Source organism: Sorex fumeus, unplaced genomic scaffold, assembly GCF_029834395.1.
Source record: "Sorex fumeus unplaced genomic scaffold, SorFum_2.1 ptg000002l, whole genome shotgun sequence".
Lineage (NCBI taxonomy): Eukaryota > Metazoa > Chordata > Mammalia > Eulipotyphla > Soricidae > Sorex > Sorex fumeus.
Genome location: NW_026606059.1, coordinates 28,938,832 through 28,957,754, shown reverse-complemented (window position 1 = coordinate 28,957,754; position 18,923 = coordinate 28,938,832). Strand labels below are relative to the sequence as shown.

Genomic DNA, 18,923 nt, shown 5'->3' with positions numbered 1-18,923 from the left:
TGTCTTTAATCAATGTGTAATATAAGCAGCAGAATTGCAATTTTTATATTCTGTGAATTATTCTTGTCACATGTAAAACTAAATAGGAATCAAGATGTGTCATGCTGATAGGGCCAACTCGAGTAAAAACAAAAGCATCGTGATAAAAGTCCAAGCTGTAGAAAGTCAGTCTTTACTAGATTGTGTAACCCCGGTCAAGCAGAAGCTGTCAAGGGTCTCCGTGCCTTAACAGACTAAGCCAGGAACAGTTTTCCTGGAACTGTTACTTAAAAACACTGGGAATGACGGAACATGAGATAAACAAGGGGACTCCTACTCTTATAATCAGAGATAAGTGACTCAGCAATTAGCAGAAAATGAACATTTTTGAAGTAGAAGTGGGGGGGAGGAAGGGAGAAGGGAGGACGGAGAGAGGAGGGAGGAGGGAGAAGGGAGGAGGGAGGGGGAGAAGGGAGGAGGGATGAAGGAGGGAGGAGGAGGGGGCGCCTTGGGCAGTGATAGAGATGAGCGCCTCTATTTCCCATCTCATAGAGAAAAGTGCAGAAAAACAGTTACCAGGATGATCAATGAAGGCTGTATTTCTTCCTCACCTGTAACCTACATAAAGAAATCTAATGAAGTACCAGGCTTCAGGGAGAAAACGTTTTTCAGGGAACTGTGAGAAATGGCCGAGTGAAGCAAGGATGTCAAGAAGAAGAGGACTCAATGCCCCTGCTTCCTCTCGCCGTCACACAGACCCGAGATCTGTCCCGCCACCCTCCTTCCTCAGAGGCGCCTCTCCCTGCTGCTGGCTTGTGGTGCCCTAGTCATAATCTGTGGTAATATGATATTTGATATCTGGAAAGACATTCAGTGTTAAACCAATGTATCAGATACCTATTTTCCTCAAATTGTCTCATTGGAAAGGTGATTATTATTAATCACTAGGGAAATGTAAATCCAAACCATATTGTGATATCGCCATGTAAGTTTTAGGATGGCCACTTTATTTTTTTTTGCTTTTTGGGTCACACCCTGCAATGCTCAGGGGTTACTCCTGGCTTTGCACTCAGGCATTACTTCTGGGGGGTGCTTGGGGGACCATATGGAATGCCAGGGATCGAACCCGGGTTGGCCGCGTGCAAGGCAAATACCCTACCCCCTGTGCTATCGCTCCGGCCCCTACGATGGCCACTTTAAAAAAACAAAAACAAAACAATAACCAGAAGATAAGTCTTGGTACGAAGACAAAATGAAACCTGTGTACACTGTTGGTAGAATTTAAACAATACAGAAACTATGGGAAACAGTACAGAGGATCCTGAAAAAAAAAAATGAGAACTACAGAGAACTAATGACAGCAATCTCACTTATGTGTATATTTAAAAAACACTGCCAAGCGAAGGGCCAGGGACACAGTTCCTTACAGAACGGATACTTTGCATGTGTAAGGTCCTGGGTTTGGTCTCTAGAATTGCCAAAAGAATTTAAAACAAACAAAAAAACCCCCTAAGATTTCAAAGTGTATTTGCTTATCCACGTTCATCACCACATTCTTCACAACCTTTTGCATCCATCAGTATGGTGGATGGATAAAGAGTGATAAACACAGGACATACACATACTCAGGCTTCAAAAAAGGAAACATTGATCATATCCTGCCCACGAATACAGTTTCCATCATGAAATATGAACGTCCTGGATATTCGATGCACAACAGTGTGTATCTAGTTAACAACACACTAATGTACACTTGAAGACTGCTAAGAAGAGAAATCTAAGAAGAGATTTCCTGGGGGGGACACACTGGCGGGGTTCCAGCCCACAGGGCTCCACACAGCCAGCTGCGGCGGGAGGTCTGAGCCAGAGGCGCACGCACGCAAGGCCCGTGCTCTAATGCTCGGGTCCCATCTGGTCCTCCTCAATTTTTTTTTTTCTTAAACACAGACATAAACAAAACCCAAAATGATCAAACTGGAGGGTAAAGCCTCTTTGGAAGGGCTAATTGAAACAGTTGAATACATAATAATTTATTATTGTTATTAATCCGAGTCTGAAAAGAAATAAGCCCAAGGGACATAAAACTATTACCCTCTTCCTCATTCTACAATTATACACCAGTTTGGGAAAATATATTTGTTCTTACCCATTTGCTTAAAACAAACAAAAAAGGAAGCACTTAAAAAAAGAAAAAGCATTTAAAAAAAACTAAAAAAAAAAAAAAAGAATTTAACCCTAAACCATCCAGAGAACGATGAGCATTCAAGTATTATTTGTGCTTTACATTTTTAATTTATTTCAATATAAAACTCACTATACATACATCTGATTTTGCTATTCTAATTTTTAATAATGAATAAATTAAATAACAGTAAATTATAATGCAATTTCTCTTCTCCCTACCACACCCAAACATTTGTTTCTCAAATACTACACCATTTTTCAAACCAAGAATTAATTAGATGTAAGCTTTAGCTCACCAAAATTTAAAGTGCCTGACAAATTATTAGAGTGGAGCTGTTTCAAAACCAGTACCCAGTATCAAGTATCTGCATGGCATGAGTGCTGGCGGGGCATATGGCTCAGTACCAGAGCGTTTGCATGTATGAGGTCGTGGGTTCAATTCCTAACAACATAAAGTCTAAGCGTACTTTCTATCTGTTATTCACTTTGTCTATTTTAAGTAGGCAGTAACAGTCATTTAAATTAATTATGGAAAACAGTCCATATTGAGGAAAGAGCATAATAAACAATTTTTAAAAGCTATAAAATACTTTTGCACTCTAGAATTTAAAAATAGATGTTGGTTGCCAAGTTATATAGATTTCTCATCCTTAGATTAAAGGTGTCCCAAAAGTTAAATCTAGCTTAGTTTTTTTCTTTCTTTCTTTCTTTCTTTCTTTCTTTTTTTTCTTTTTGGGTTATACTCGACGATGCACAGAGATTACTCCCAGCTCATGCACTCAGGAATTACTCCTGGTGGTGCTTGGGGAACCATATGGGATGCTGGGAATCGAACCCGGGTCGGCCGCATACAATGCTAACACCCTACTTGCTGTACTATCGCTCCAGCCCCTAGCTCAGTATCTTAACAGTTTCACCATCCAACTTTTCTTCAAGACCACAATGTAAACTGAAATACCATAAGTACTATTTGCCACAAAAGGGGTGTTAAAATTCTCATACAAGAGAGAAATATACTCAATCATTACAATAAAAATTTCAGGTACTATTTTCTTCCAATATAAACCTATTATACAAGGCAACAAAAAGGCCAGCTACCAGGAAAACTTTACAAATATTTTAGATAAACTAAGAACGACTGTAGAGCTTCAAAGGGATGCAGGCGTGAGTGATGAGCAGACACCATCTGTCACCAAAGGGATTTATCATTCAATTGGGGAAGATAAAGTACAGCAAAACTCAGTGGGAATAACACTGGGGAATTCAAAAATGAATTCTTATTGACTGGTACTTGGGACTCCGTTGTTAAAAACAGTTGGGTGAGACTTGGAGAATGGACAGGCGAACTATAAAAGGAATCAATAGAACTAGGAAAGGGAAGAACTCGAAGAGGAGCATGGACAATGGTTCAAAAGCAAAAAAAAAAAAAAAAAGTGCCAGTATCTGTTAGTAACAGCACATGGTATACTGGGAGTACATTTGAGGCATATTGGGGTACACATACTGGTAAAATGGAACATAAAAGCACAGCAGAGGGCCAGTCTGATCCAAGTGAGGTCCAGAAGACTCGATGCCATTAGACACTGTTAGCCTCTTACTGTGTTCTTCAAACCTGAAGCAGCAGTGACATTTCACCCAGGCCCTTTGTTCCAGGAGGGGAGTGGTCAACCAGACGAGGGAAGAGAAGTATGTCAAGCAGAAGACAGAAGAGAAGCCAGTTCAAGGAGAGAGAGAGAGAGAGAGAGAGAGAGAGAGAGAGAGAGAGAGAGAGAGAGAGAGAGAGAGAGAGTGTGTGTGTGTGTGTGTGTGTGTGCGCGCACGCGCGCTGGGGGAAAGGGGGAGCAGGGGTGCTCACGGGGGGAGGGAGAAGGCTCTTCGCTCTTCCTCTGGCCTCTGTTATAGTCTGCTCCTTGCTCCCCCTCCACCCTCGACCCCCACCGACCTAATAGAAAAGCTCTTTCCCAGCAAAGCTCAGTTCAAATTTGTTTTCTGTGTAGCCTGCGTGCATATCTTTAGCGACCTCTTCAGTTCCATAGCTGGGAGTTTATTAGCTGATTCCACCCCACCTGCACTGGCCCATACCCACGTCCCACAGCAAATGCGTGAAAACTCCAAGGGGAAAAAGCCACGTACTTACTTACTGATTGCTCAGTCCTGGTACTTCCCGCCCCTCCCCAGAGAATAACAATTTGTCTCGCACATTGTATTTACTAAATTAAAAATGTACTGAATGCATGTTCGCTCTTGAATGAAATCAATAGACAGTGGGGCATCAGAATTAATTTCTTTCCATAACAGTACAAGGTGATGATGAAAAGAAGGAATGCCTACTTCTGATTAAAGAGTAAAAGCCAACTAAAGTGTTAAAATGAAAACTCATTTCATTAAATGGCTAAAATCCTAAATCATTAGGCCATATTAAATTATTTAAATTTTCATCTGAAAATTGTGTAAAAAAAAAATAAGAAAGACTTCCATACAGGAAAGAATAAAAGAAGGAAACCCTAAGAGGAAAGGACATCAGGAATCCCACTCCGATCAATAAATTTAAAGATTTCATAAAAAAATAAACAATACTCATAAAAATTTGAGTACACTATAAGTGGATGAGTGGAAAAGCAATTTACCTGCATTAAACCTGCAATACCAACAGCCCATTCATCGCAAGTAATACTATCAAACAAGAAAATAAAATTTATTTCCAAGTACATGAAAATGTGTAACACTTTTAAGTTTGCTTTTCCCCTAGGCTACACTGGAGGGTCTGAGGGACCATGAGACCCTCGGCACTGAACCCAGACCACGAAGCATGTACTCCAGCCACTGTGCTAGCTCTTTGGCCCTAGCTTGAGGTAATTGAGAGTAACATGGGGCCTGTGTTTAGGAGAAAGCATCTGGCTCACTGTATAGTACATGCTTGGCATGTATGTAAAGCTCTGGGTTAGAATCCTGCCACAGCAAAAGGAAAAAAAAAGATTAAAAGAAAATTTCCAATATTCTCACCCTCTATGGTTCTGTAAAACTAAGAATCTTGAAAACGCACGCATGTAACACAATAAGAGTCACACCAAATACCACATTTCTCATTTCTTTCTCTCCCTTACTGCATAGCTTGGTAGCTTCTGTTGACTTATTCTACATTAAAACAAAAAGAATCAAGAGTACAAAGACAAAACTGTAACAGAAAAAGATCTGAATATTCCTCATTTTCGTATCAACAGAAAACCAAGATTTGGATGAGGACTCCAAGTACAGATACCAGAAACAATGATAAGAAGAATAATTACTGTTTAGCAAATCTTTTTTTTTTTCCCCTTTTTCCTTTTTTTGGCTACATCTGGCAGTGCTCAGGGCTTATTCCTGGCTCTGTGCTCAGGAATCACTCCTGGTGGGCTCAATGAACCATAAGGGGTGCCGTGGACTGAACCCCGTTTGGCCAGGTGCTAGGCAAGTGCCCCACCTGCAGTACTATCATTCTGGCCCCTGGTTAGCAAGTCTTAATGTTCCAAGTTAACTTTTTTTTTCTTTTTTGGTCACACCCGGCAATGCTCAGGAATCACTCCTGGTTCTGCACTAAGGTGGGGACCATATGGGATGCTGGGGATCGAACCCGGGCCAGCCGTGTGCAAGGCAAATGCCCTACCTGATGTGCTATTGCTCCAGCCCCCCAAGTTAACTCTTTACAAACTACTCTGAACCTTTTCTTCACAATACCTTCATAAAATGGGCAAGTTCCCAAGCTACTCTGAAACCACAGCAGCCAAAGCTAGCCTAAGAAAAGAAGATGGAAATCATCACATTCCCTAACGGACACTCTAAAGCTAAGAAATTCAGTGCAGCATAGATTGGGAATAAAATCAGACACTCAGATCAATGAAAAAGAATCGAAAGTTCAGAAGAAATCGTCAGATATATGGAGTTAATTTACAAGAGAGGAATCAAGGGCAGAAAGTGAGAGAAGGAGAACTTCTTCAATAAATGAATGGGAAAAACTAGATAGCCACATGCAAAAAATAAAAGGGCTAAATTAAAAGACTTAGTTGTTAGACCTAAATCTATAAAACACATTAACAAATAGGCAAACATGCCATGCTATTGGCTTCAATGGTCTCTCCAGTGATTCAACCACACTGGCAAGGAAAACTAAAGCAAACATGGGTTTTTAACAAATAAAAAAAATTTATGTACAATGGAAAGGGCTGGAGCAATAGCACAGTGGGTAAGGCGTTTGCCTTGCACACAGCCAACATGGCCGACCCGAGTTCAATTCCTCTGCCCCTCTCGCAGAGCTCGGCAAGCTGCCGAGAGTATCTCGCCCACAGCCTGGCAAGCTACCCATGACATATTCATATGCCAAAAACAGTAACAACAAGTCTCACAATTTGTTGTGAGATGTTACTGGTGCCCGCTTGAGCAAACCGATGAACAACTGGAGGACAGTGACAGTGACTATGGAAAAAAACTACTGTCATAATAAAGGACAACCTACTAAATGGGAGAAAATATTCTCACACCATGTATCTGACAAAGGGTATAAGATGAACTCACATGACTCAACATCAAAACAAATCCATCAAAAAAAAAAAAAAGAAAGAAAAAGAGTAACAGAACTAAACAAACATTTCTCCAAAGATATACAGATGGACAACACATACATGACAAAAACTCATTATCAAGGAACTTCAAATCAAAATAGCAATGAGATACTACTGCCTCACACCAGTGAGAATAGCCAAAATCACAAAAGCCAGAAGCAACAAACGCTGACAGGGTTGTGAAAGAAGCCCTCATTTTCTCTTTCTAGGATGTAAACTAGTTCAGCTTCTATGGAAAACAGTATGGAGATGTCTTTTTAGATTACCAAGAGAACTACCATATGATCCAGCAATTCCATTCCTACCCAAAGAACACAAAAACAGCAATTCAAAGATACAAGCACATCTATGTCCGTTGCAGTGCAGTTTACAGTAGCCAAGATCTGGAAGCAAGCCAAGTGACCAACAACAGATGAGTGGGAAAAGCAGACCTAGTATATACACACAGTTACAAGAAAAATGTACAAGGACATCATGCTTAGAGAACTGAGGCAGAAGCAGCAAGGCAAATAAATGATGACTTCACTCATATGTGATATGTAGTAGCCAACTGAAAACAATTTTTGGATCTCTGAGCACAGAACTGAGATTACCAAGATGGTAGAGGGTAGACTAAAAGGGTCTGGTGGGCAGTGGTAGATGATACTGGCACTTTGGAGGTGGGTATGGTATTGTATCCCTAAAGTATATATACATTTACACTCTATTTTTTTTTTTTTGGCTTTTTGGGTCACACTTGGCGATGCACAGGGGATACTCCTGGCTATGCACTCAGGAATTACTCCTGGCGGTGCTCAGGGGACCATATGGGATGTTGGGAATCAAACCCGGGTCGGCTGCGTGCAAGGCAAATGCCCTACCTGCTGTGCTATTGCTTCAGCCCCAATGTTCTTTCAACTTAAAAAAATATATTTATTTTTTTAACAACAAGAGCCTGCACACATATAGTAGGTAAAGAGAAAGACCAGGTTTGTCTGATTTTCCATGAGTTTCATGCTCATGATAAGCTCACTGGACTAACACTTTACCATTTCCTGCCAACTAGGTTTGCATCTTTCATTTGCCGATTGTCAGGCCCTGTTGGCCCACTTCATGCGGTTGGCCGACTTGGGCCACTGAATTATCATTTGCACCTTTGGAAGTAATAGAATGAAAAAGGGAGTTGGTTGCAGTCTCATGGGAAGGGGGGCGGTACTGGCTCGTCATTCATGCCCTACTGAGGTCACAAGTTGCCCCCCACAAGTGGCTCTTCACCACGGCCATGGCTCCAGAGGCAAAAGGACTTAATCCAGAGCCTGGCAGCTTTCGGCAGAAAAGTGAATGGACCATGCGTTAAACCACAGTGCCATGCCTCCCCGGGAGGGAAAGGGTGTTGCTCCCTTCCGCCTTTTTCCTGCCCGGCAGCAAGGTGGCCGCCACCTCAGAGTTTATAAGAAAGCCAGGTATGAGCCAGCGTTGATGGGGCAACTGCAGTCTCATGGAACGAGGGGCGTACTGGCTCGTACTTTACACCCTACCGAGGTCACAAGTTGTCCCCCCACGAGCGGCTCTCCGGCACAGCCATAACACCAGATGCACAGAAACCAATCTCATAATTTTCTGGCTCTTTGCAGAAATCCAAAATCGTGAGACTGCTGTTGCGGCCATGCGAGATTATATGATTCTCATAACCAGCTACAGAAAATGAAGTATTTCACAATGCCTTTTCAGGAATTCTGATTGTTGGGGGGTAAATTCTAAACAATAATGGTGCATCTTTTGTCGAAATAATGAATGTAATCAATGTAGAGAAGAGTTAAGTGGTAATCATCTGCCTCACAGGCATTGGGAGGGGTGGGAGGGGGGGTACATTGGGGTTCTTGGTGGTGAAAAATGAGTACTGGTGAAGGGAGAGGTGTTTGATCATTGTATGACCGAGACTTAAACCTGAAAGCTTAGTAACTTTTCCCATAGTGATTCAATAAATAAATATAAAAAAATAGATAAATAAAAAAGTAAGATGGAGTTCATGCCCAATCTAATCAGCTCATCAGTGGCTGAATAAATTGCAGTACTCCTACATAAAAAAAAGTAAAAAGAAAAAGGGAGTCGGTAATTGAAATTTTATATCACCAATGCAATACTGTACCCTTTCTGAAAAGTTAGAACAAATGTATCAGTCTCAACCTCACATTCACTCTCCAAATTACAATTACAATAGGTTGTGTGATGGCTGTATAAAACCCTGTCTTTAGTGCGAGAGTACTGACGAGGGCATGCCCAAGAAACGCAGTGTTTACACTCCTGCCCTTTCCGGGGCAATGGATGACTGCCTCTGCATCACCTGTAAGGTTTCATCACAGAACATAAGCAAGGCCTGGAAGCCTCACCCCAAGTCTGATTTACAGATAGATACGTTTCCAGTGAAATCAGCTGCTATCAGATTGAATTCTGTCGCTGACTTGACCTGGTGATGGCTATTAGTTCATGCCATGGCTCTAGCTTTAATGGACCGAGTTTCTATCATAAAAAGTTTATGCATCTGTGGGGGTATGAAGGACAAAAGGGAACCCCCCCCCTCCATAATTCAGTAAAATATTTAGGTGTTGATGAATTTAGTTATCTTTACCTTTTAAACAAGTAATATATATATAAAATTTATGTACCATTTAATGATGGTGACAATGAACTGCCTTATAAAATTCTTGGCACTTAACAACGAGCTTTTGGGGAGTGAAACTCAGCCCTTCATCCTCCCCTCAAAGTACTTCATAAAGGAAAATTCATCGACAGGCAGAATCTGGAATCCCACTATTTTCACACTGGCCCTACACATTCAGCATTAAATCACTCAATAATCACACTGGAACAATCGCAGGGAGAAACCAGAATGATCCTCTTATTGAAGGCGGGGGGTGGGGGGGTGTCTCAAAGTAGTGCTGGGGATTTGGTTCCTGGCACTGTATGATTCTCTGAGCACAGAGCGGGGAGTAGCTCCTGAGCACCACCTGGTATGTGGCTCAAAGACCAGAATAAGAAGGAATGGGAGTGGTGGGGGGAGGGGACGGGATGGGACAACAACCCAAAAGCCAAAGAGGTGGAAGTATGAAATTAAACACAATAATCCAAACGCAATCATCTGCACTTTCACAACTGCTACTCCTCTACGGAGGAGAAACACTAAGCACCCTCGGACAGGAAAAGGGTTGCTTGTCCCCCAGGGCTCCAACAACCAGGTTGTTTCCTGGTTTAACTTTAATGTGGTCACTGCTGCTGCTATGATGGCCGGGAGTCCAACTCCTGGGCGCAGCACTTGCACACTGGCCGCGGTATTCCACAGAGCACTTTGCTGTGTGGCACTGGGATCAAAAGCGGCAGTGCTGAGATGTTCTGTGCGTGTGGGCGGTGCCAGCATCCAACCTGAGGTTTCATGACTGCAAAGCAGGAGCTCTACCCTTGAGCCACACCCCAGACACAGAAACCAGTAGTTGTATCCATGTAAGTAGCATCATAGCCAACAGGAAGACGTAGTCATACTTAATCCCCAAACGCTGGGGAATGGGTTCATGCAAACACCAACAGTGCTTGCTCTGTGTCTACGCGGTCTATTGCGGTGTGAATTCCCAAGGATAGCTTGTATTTGGCCAACTGCGCCTGATAAATGGCAACGAATGCTTATTTAAATAGCTGGAGTCCTCCCTTCCAACTCCATTTGGGGCTGGAGAGAGAGCTATGAAGGGCTGAGTGCACGCTGTGCATGCAGAGTCCTGAATCTGATCCGTGGCACCGCAGAGGCCCCTGGGCACTGGCAGGAGTAGCCCTGGAGCACTGTCAGGGGTGGTTCAACTCCCTCCCCCACCGAAACAATTGTAAATACCCTTTCTGCTCTCCCTTTATTTAGAAAGTAGATGGAACCCTGAGGAGCAGCTGGTGAGGGAGGAGTGACTGAGGGGTGTGCCTTGCACACCTGCCTGAGTTTTTGGCATCAGACTGAGCCCAGTTTTGACCATTGGGCACTCTTGGGTGTGGTACCTCATGCCGTTCGGTTTAGCTTCTCTGAGACAGTCTTTGCGCAGGCTGACACCTGTGACTGAACAAAAACCGAGTTTGGATAATGCCGCAAAGAAGAGTAGTAGCTGGACTCTCTAGTCAGACTGAATAGCAGACGGGTGGCTGGGTGGGTTGCACAGAGTCAGGCACCCAGGAGGGCTCTGGTTTGACTGGACTGTTGATCTCCAACAGGGGCTGGCTGTCAGGGGCTGAGAGACATCAAGCTGGTCCCAAAGAGCTGCCGACATAGGCCAAACAGAGATCTTGGTCTAGAAAATCTTACTTCATCTGACCCTGGAGAGGGATGACATCCATAACCACTTCTGATCGTGCCCCCAGCTTTACCTGTACCCCATCTGAGGGAAAAGATCTGTCTAGAGAGCTCAGCACAGATGAAGAAAACACGGTGCTGTTCTGTCTAACGTATGATGGACACTTACTGAACGAGCACTAAACAGAGATTCTAACAACCACTTTTTGAGCACATTTACACAGTTCGTGATCTCTTCAAACAACCACCTAGATGGTGCGGTTCCATAGGAAGACTCTGTGTGCCAAATTCTCTATGAAGAAGCTGAGAAGATTATTTTGTTCAGGTTCAAAAAACTGTGTGCGGTAGAATTAGGATTCTTGCCGACTTCTGCCTGATGTGATTCTAAGTCTCTTTTAAAGCAACATATTAAAAACTCAAAATAACTTCAAAAAAAAAATCAGGTTCGTCAGGAACTTAATAGTATATTTGTACTCTTCATTAGGGTTTTGACTTCTGCTTCCCTTTTCAAAACACATTACTCCTTAAATTAATAGGCACATTATGATGAGAATAAGAGCTGACAGGGTGTTTATTGTTGCTGCTTCTTGGGTGGTTGAGTCTGCAGCCTCATGATTAAGCCCGCAGTGAAAGTATGGCAGGGTCCCAGCATGACACATCTTAACGTGTTTTATGGTTTGAAGGGGGAATTACCAAGGTTTTGTAAAACTTTAAACCTTATGCAAGACCTTGACAGTGGTAAATATATAATTGGTTTAGAGTGTAAAAGTACTACCTACCATGCAATGTTCACACAATTGAATCCCTTAAAATCACCAGAAACAAGAAGCTCACTGCTCTCTCTCACTGCAATGTTATCCTAACTAGAAACACAGGGACTTCAAAGCACTGCAAAAACTTTCATTCGTGTTTAAAAATTTCTATTTTTTTACTTTCTGGGTAACACCCAGTGATGCTCAGGGGTTACTCCTGGCTCTGCACGGGGGACCATATGGGATGCCAGGGATCGAACCTGGGTCAGCCACAAGAAAGGCAAACGCCCTCTTCACTGTACTATCACTCCAGCCCCTGCAATTTTTTTTTTTTAGCTTTTTGGGTTACACCCGGCAATGCACAGGGCTTACTCCTGGCTCTGCACTCAGGAAATACTCCTGGTGGTGCTTGGGGGGAAATTTGGGATGCTGGAATCGAAACTGCGTTAGCTGTGTACAAGGCAAATGTCCTACCCACTATGCTATCGCTCCAGCCCCTGCAAAAACTTTTAACAAATGATTTCTCCTAAGAGCTTTGGGAATATTATTTTATCCATCAGCTGAAGCTGAAGTATAAAGGAGAAACAAAGACGAGATTGCATTTTTGATAGCTAGAGAAAAGAGGAAAGAGAGGAGGAAGACTACTACAGGTTTTGATGGCAGAAACCTGTTGAATCCTGGGTATTGTGATGAGTCAATTCAGATGAAGAAACCATGAGATGAAGACAGTCTTTCAGAGTGGGCTATCATTAGAAATTGGGTGGTGCATGCTATATTTTTAAGTTTTAAAGGAGATGGGTTATGTTGGTAAAATTGTCTTCTGTTAATTCAATAGGTATAATGAAAATGAAAAATGCCAACGATCTTCTATGCTAACAGAAAAATGAGGATTTTAAGACACATGGCAACAAGCAGCTCTCAAGCTCCTGTCCCTATGTGCACAAGCATGTGATCTTTCTAAAACAGTCCTCTTCTGAATATGATATAAAAGGTAGACTTAAACAAAACAAAACTAATCTGTAAGAAGGATTGCCTTCAAAACAAGATTCCAACAGATAATCATCTCCCCTCCCCTGAAGGAAGCCAGGGTATGAATACCGAGAGCCCCGGCATGGAGATGCTGCTCGAACTTGCTTAATGCACATTTGGTTTTGGCACCATCAAGTCCAATGTGTTTTTTTAAAATGCTACTCTCTTGATTTTTTTTTTCCTGTAGGCAAAAAATATCAAAGAAGAGAGGGAGAAAATGATCTCTGAGAGAAACAACCCAGGCAGAAAGCTGTCATGCTCCGCGCTTCAACTTCACAAAGGAATTCAGAGGAGAGGTTTGAGCCTTTCAAATCTCTTGTCATCCAGCATATGAAATTCTAATCTAGTGGTAGGGCTAGTTGAGGCTCGGACTTAATCAAAGGTGCTGACTAGCTGAGACAGGAGGCGGGTCCCCACCGAACCTCTGGTTTCTCTCTTCAGTGGAGGCCTCACCTACAAACTGTGACAGTCATTGGCGGTGCAAGCTATGAAAATGCCAAGGTAGGGGAGGAGGATCACTGGGCACCGCATTCAGGTCTACAACCGGAAAAGTTACATCACCCGGCTTCACCTCAGTCTCATCGCTCTTTAGGGAATTGCCGAATTTTATACAGAGTCTATTTATAAACCACTGCAAGTGATACTTGCATTCATCTTGCACTGTGATATCATTTCCTCATCAATAATTTAAGCCTAAGAAGTGGATGAAAGGGACTTCTCACACAGAAGTTTCTAGAAAAAAAAACAGAAACCAACTTAACTGGCCACAATATTAATTCGGTTCTCTTACCCTGTTCTTTGATCTGACGAATTTGCTTCACAGTTTCTTTTAAGATTGCACATTTGTCAGGTTTGAAGTTAAAGTTGTCTATATCGTTGAAATTTGCAAAAATTAGTTCTGCAAGTTCTTCAATGTATTTGTTTTCCTGTTCACGATTACGCTTCTCAGTGCTTCTCTTAGGGCTAAAAAGAAGAAAGTTGTTTTTATTATGGATTTGAGAAAGAGCTACTATAAAAAATACAAGCATGCTAAACAATGTCTAATACAATGACAGCAGAAAAGCACTCTTCATGTAATGTGTGTGAAGATTAGAAAAAGAATGGGAAGCTCACCTGGTTAGAGGAATAAGAGAATTCAAAGAATTTTTGATAAAGCACAGCAAGACAACAAACATAAATCTTTATAATTTCAATGTTTTTTCTTTCTTTTTCTTTTTCGGGCCACATACAGCCAGCAGGGCTCAGGGGATATTCCTGGCTCTGTGCTCAAGGGTCACTCTTGGTGGAGTTAGGGGAACCGTTTGCAATGCTGGGGACTGAACCTGGGTTAGCTGATGCGAGGCAAGTGACCTACAACACACTGTACTACCACGCTGGGCCCTCAAAGATTTCTGTAGGGTGTCAGTAATTAAACTGACAGCCTTTTAAAATGCAAAAAGGAAAAAACTCCAAAACCCAAACAGCTAGAAACAAAAGTGCATCTGATCCCAGAGCAGCAACTATTAATCTCCCTACCTGAATGACATGCAAAATAAAGAAGTCAAAGTTTTTAAAAGTTCTTGGCATGGGAGAAAGAATAAAAATTGCCAAGATCTTCTCACTTAAATTTGATAATATACTAAACTCAGATTTTTTTTCTGATAATAGGGTGCAAATTTTCTTTCATGCAGATGGTCCATGAATGATATACAAGTAATGCAATAAGTCAGTTATTTAATAAACAGCTTTCTGTGTTTTTTATACATTGTGCATAATAATAACAATAGTATATGAAGTTTCACAATTTACAAAAACTCCTATTTATTCCCCACTTAATATTAACTTTATTTTCACAGACTACTGATTCAGAGATGAACACTGCTCACAGAAGTTACATGGTTTGTCCAACTCGTTTATCTAAAGAGTTACTGACAAAGGACAAAGTTCCTTTATCTAAATCTCATTTCTTGGTATGTTTGTTGTGGGGGCCACACTCGGATGTGCGCAGAACTTACTCTGGCTCTGCGCTCAGGATCATACTTAGCAATGCTTGGGGGACCATATGGGGTACCAAGAGTTAAACCTGGAGTGATAGCACACCAGGTAGGCGTTTGCCTTGCACGCGGCCAACCCGGGTTCGATTCCCAGCATCCCATATGGTCCCCCGAGCACCACCAGGAGTAATACTCATGGGGGCTGAGGCCGGGACATGGCCAGGGGTCACTTAAGATTTTTTTGATTTAGATGATCTTGCCCGCACGGCAAAGCGTGGCAAGCTACCCGTGATGTATTCAATATGCCAAACACAGTAACAAGAAGTCTCAAAATGGAGACGTTATTGGGCTTGCTCGAGCAAATCGATGAACAATGGGAGGACAGTGACAGTGACCAACTAGAAGGGAGAAGGGAATAGAAAAAAAATTTTTTGGTTTTGCTTTCAGGGTCACACCCAGCAATGCACAGGGGTTACTCCTTGTTCATGCACTCAGGTATTACTCCTGGTGGTACTCGGGGGACCGTATGGGATGCTGGGAATTGAACCTGGGTTGGCCGTGTGCAAGGCAAACACCCTACCCGGTGTGCTATCACCCCAGCCCCAGGGAAGAGAAAATTTTGGCCTTGGGTCCTTTCTTCTTTTCTTCCTTTCTTGATGCTTCTACTATTTTTCATCGGATCATTTTACTGGCCATTTAGTAGAAACCACCTTTTAAATTTAACATTGAAAATCAGTGGTTTTCAATGTTATGTGATTTAAAACATCGAAAAAGTAAAGTTTCTATTTCTGTTGCCTTTATTCCTAGTTCTTACCCTTCTCCCCAAATGGCTAACAGCTTTGAAGCACTTCTTAATTATCCTTCAACAATATAAAGGTAGATTCTTCCTGGAGGGCTGGTCAGAACCCGGTGACACCTGTTCGGTTGGGTCGAGGGGTTCAGTTCAGTGTTAGGGCCCTGTAGTACCTGGGACCACTTGGAAACAGTGCTAGAACTGGGGACCAAATGGGTTTCCCCACAAACCCTATGTAATTTCTCTAGTTCCAGTGATTCTTATCTTCCTTAAAAAAAAAAAAAGAAAAAGAAAAAACATAAATGGTAGCAGTCCAGGAACATTTTCTAAACCTATTTTTGTCACCAAACAATAACCACTGGAGAGGTTTTTTTTTTCCCCCCAATCAGTCCTTGTTCTTTCCCACAACTAGATTGTTCCAGGTTATGAACAAATTATAGTTATTAAAACAGCTCTATATAAACATTTAGGTTTTTTCCTAATCTTTAGCTATTATAACTCTAGTAATAAGTAACCTCGTATAGGCATCATTTTGCTTGTGAACTTATATTGCTGGGATATTCCTAGAATTGAACTGCCAGTTCAAAGAGGACATTCATTTGTAATTTTAATAAATGCTTCTAATTACCCAGCACAGAGATTATGACAACTCACACTTCCACCCATAACCATGAGATGGAACTTGCTTGAAAATTATTATTATTATTTTTTTACTCACTGAAGAGCCACAATCCTCATCATAACTCAAAGGCAAGTAAACTTAACACTGACTGCCTTATTCATCAAAAGAAGAAAATGAACAACCCTCTTCTCAAACCGAAAATAAAACCCAGTGTAGGAATAATAGTCTTTACTACTATTGATCTTCTTGTCTTCTTAATAATACATTGTGATCTATGCAGCACAATGAAAAGGTGAACTTAAGACAGAGAAGACCTGGAGCCAGAGACAGTATAGTGGGGAGGGGCTTGCAGGAGACGAACCAAGAGCTGACCCCGAGCACCAATAGTGCTCCCCGAGGCTTGTCAGGAGTGATTCCTGAGTGCAGAGCCAGAGTATGCTCTGAGCACTGCCAGGTCTGACCCCAAAGCCATAAATCAAAGGGAAAAGGAAAGAAAATAAAGGAAAAGAAAAGTTAGGTTTAGGGGCCCAAGAGAGAATAGCGTGGGGAAAGCCAAGTGCCTTGCTTGCTGCCAAGTGAGTTCAGTGCCCAGAAGCACCAGGATTGATTCCTGAGCACAGAGCAAGGAGAAAGCCCTTCTGGCCCGCCTACACCTCCTGCCCCCCCTCAGCAAAAAACAAACAAACAAAAACCAGAATAGTAAGATCTGTAGCTGATCAGCATATCCAGAATACAAGCTGAGTAATAAAGATTTGAAGATGTAGCTACTAAGGAGAAAAATCAAACAATATTTGAATGAGGAGTAAAAGTCAATGTACAAAGACTGGAGAGGCACATCTGTGGTTTTCAGGGGCCCATCAAACGTCCCTCAGCCGAATCTCACCTGGGTCCAAGCTGGTCAGGACATTCCTTGCGCTTTCGTGTCTCTGCCCTGGATGGGTCAGAGGTGTTTTCTCCCATCCCACTCATCTTGAACACATATCAGCAACTACAAGAGAAAACAAGGGGAAAAAGTGAAAACTGATGACAAAGTATCCTGGCCAATTTATGAACAACGCAAGAACTTTTACTTCAACCAGAAATCTGACAACTCTGATTTATGAGCACGCACAGCTTCTAATAAAAAAAAGCTACCTTTTATTCTCACTTTTCAAAAACTATACTTAAAAGCAAACGTCAACGTCAGCATTTAAAAAAGAAACAAGGCTACTCCATTGGGCCCATACTCCTTAAGTCGGGGACAGATTTCAACACCACCATGACCTGTGGTTGGCTGGCCCTGGTTTCTGCAGTCAGCCTCCAGTTTCAGGAGCGATCTCGTACCAGGTGAAACTGCAGGTGTTGTAAGGGGCTCCTCCCAGTCTCTGTTTTGGGTTGGCCAATGTGAAGCCTGTGCTGTAATAGCTCCCCCGGGACAGAGAGCCAGGAGCAGAGGCAGTTCAGGCTCTGACCAGAGGTTACTAAATCAAGCCAGGTAGCTAGGTCACTCCTGTCAGCTGAGCAGGACGCCCCACAAACATGTGTTAGTCTGGCTTCCTTGAGCCTCCTGGGGTTCCTCCCTGACAGCAGCTGTCTCCCTGCTCTGCCTCTGTCCCTGAAACCCCTCCCGGCGTCCCGTGATGGTTTCTGATCTCACACCCCGCTGAACCTTCTTTCCTAGTTAAGAATGCCCCAATCTTAGCCCCAAATCTTAAGATATACTCATAAAAAGTCAGGGAACAGGACCAGAGAGATAGAACAGGAGGTAAGGTGCAAGTTTTTTTTTTTTTAAATTGAATCACCACGAGATACAGTTACAAAACTTTCATGTTGGATTTTCAGTCATACAATGATAGAACACCCCTCCACCAGTGCACATTCTCCACCACCAATGTTCCACCAGTATACACCCCCCTTCCCAACCCTCCCCCTGTCTCTATAGCAGACAATTTCCTCCATACTCTCTTCTTTTGGGCATTATGGTTTGCAATACAGATACTGAGAGGCTATCGCGTTTGGTCCTTTATCTACTTTCAGCACACATCTCCCATCCAAAACTATTCCTCATACAACCACCATTGACTTAGTGATCCCTTCTCTCTCCCAGCTGCCTTCTCCCCCAGCTCCTGAGACAGGCGCTTGTTTTACATGAAGCCAGCCTTCGTTTAAATCCCATATTTATGACCCTACCATCCTGCCCGCTCTCAATGAGCACCATCAAGGGGGGTCCTTTCAGCACAAAACCAGGAATAGCCCCTGAGCCCCAACCCCGCCCATCCCTGCCACCTACACATATACACACACAAATATATATATACACACACGCATATATACACATACACATATTTGATTAATGTTCAGCGAATATGACAGTTAAGTATATCTTAACTACTGGATTAAGACGTTCAGGGAATCTGATATTCCCTAAACATCCTAATCTAGTGGATCCTAAATGCAGCAGACAACGACTGATTCTGCTTGCTTAATTTCTTCCAGTATGAAAATAAAAGAATATAGAATAAGCAAATCAGTATCCTGACATTTGTCATCCTTAGCAGAAGTGAAATATTTAAGTAAGCAAAGGACAAAAGTCACAGGAGCTTAAGTTCTAATTAAGCAGGGGCTGGAGAGACCGCTCAAAGGGCTGAGAAGATGTTCTGCACGACGGACACCTGGTTCAGCTCCAGCTACCCTGGGATCCCCCAAGCGCCCCAGGG

The 18,923-nt window shown here is 42.5% G+C and overlaps 1 protein-coding gene across 4 annotated transcripts in view; it reads right to left on the bottom strand.

Annotated features, from left to right (window-relative positions):
* Positions 1 to 18,923, bottom strand: part of NCOA2 (nuclear receptor coactivator 2) — a 290,336-nt gene that overhangs the window by 92,744 nt on the left and 178,669 nt on the right. For all 4 annotated transcript variants that reach the window (XM_056128060.1, XM_056127915.1, XM_056128128.1 and 1 more), the window contains exons 3-4: positions 17,111 to 17,215; positions 13,630 to 13,802 (exon numbers count right to left, since the gene is read on the bottom strand). In XM_056128060.1, coding sequence (XP_055984035.1) covers positions 13,630 to 13,802; positions 17,111 to 17,196 — 259 coding nt within the window. In that variant the 5' untranslated portion in view covers positions 17,197 to 17,215. The remainder of the gene's footprint in view (positions 1 to 13,629; positions 13,803 to 17,110; positions 17,216 to 18,923) is intronic.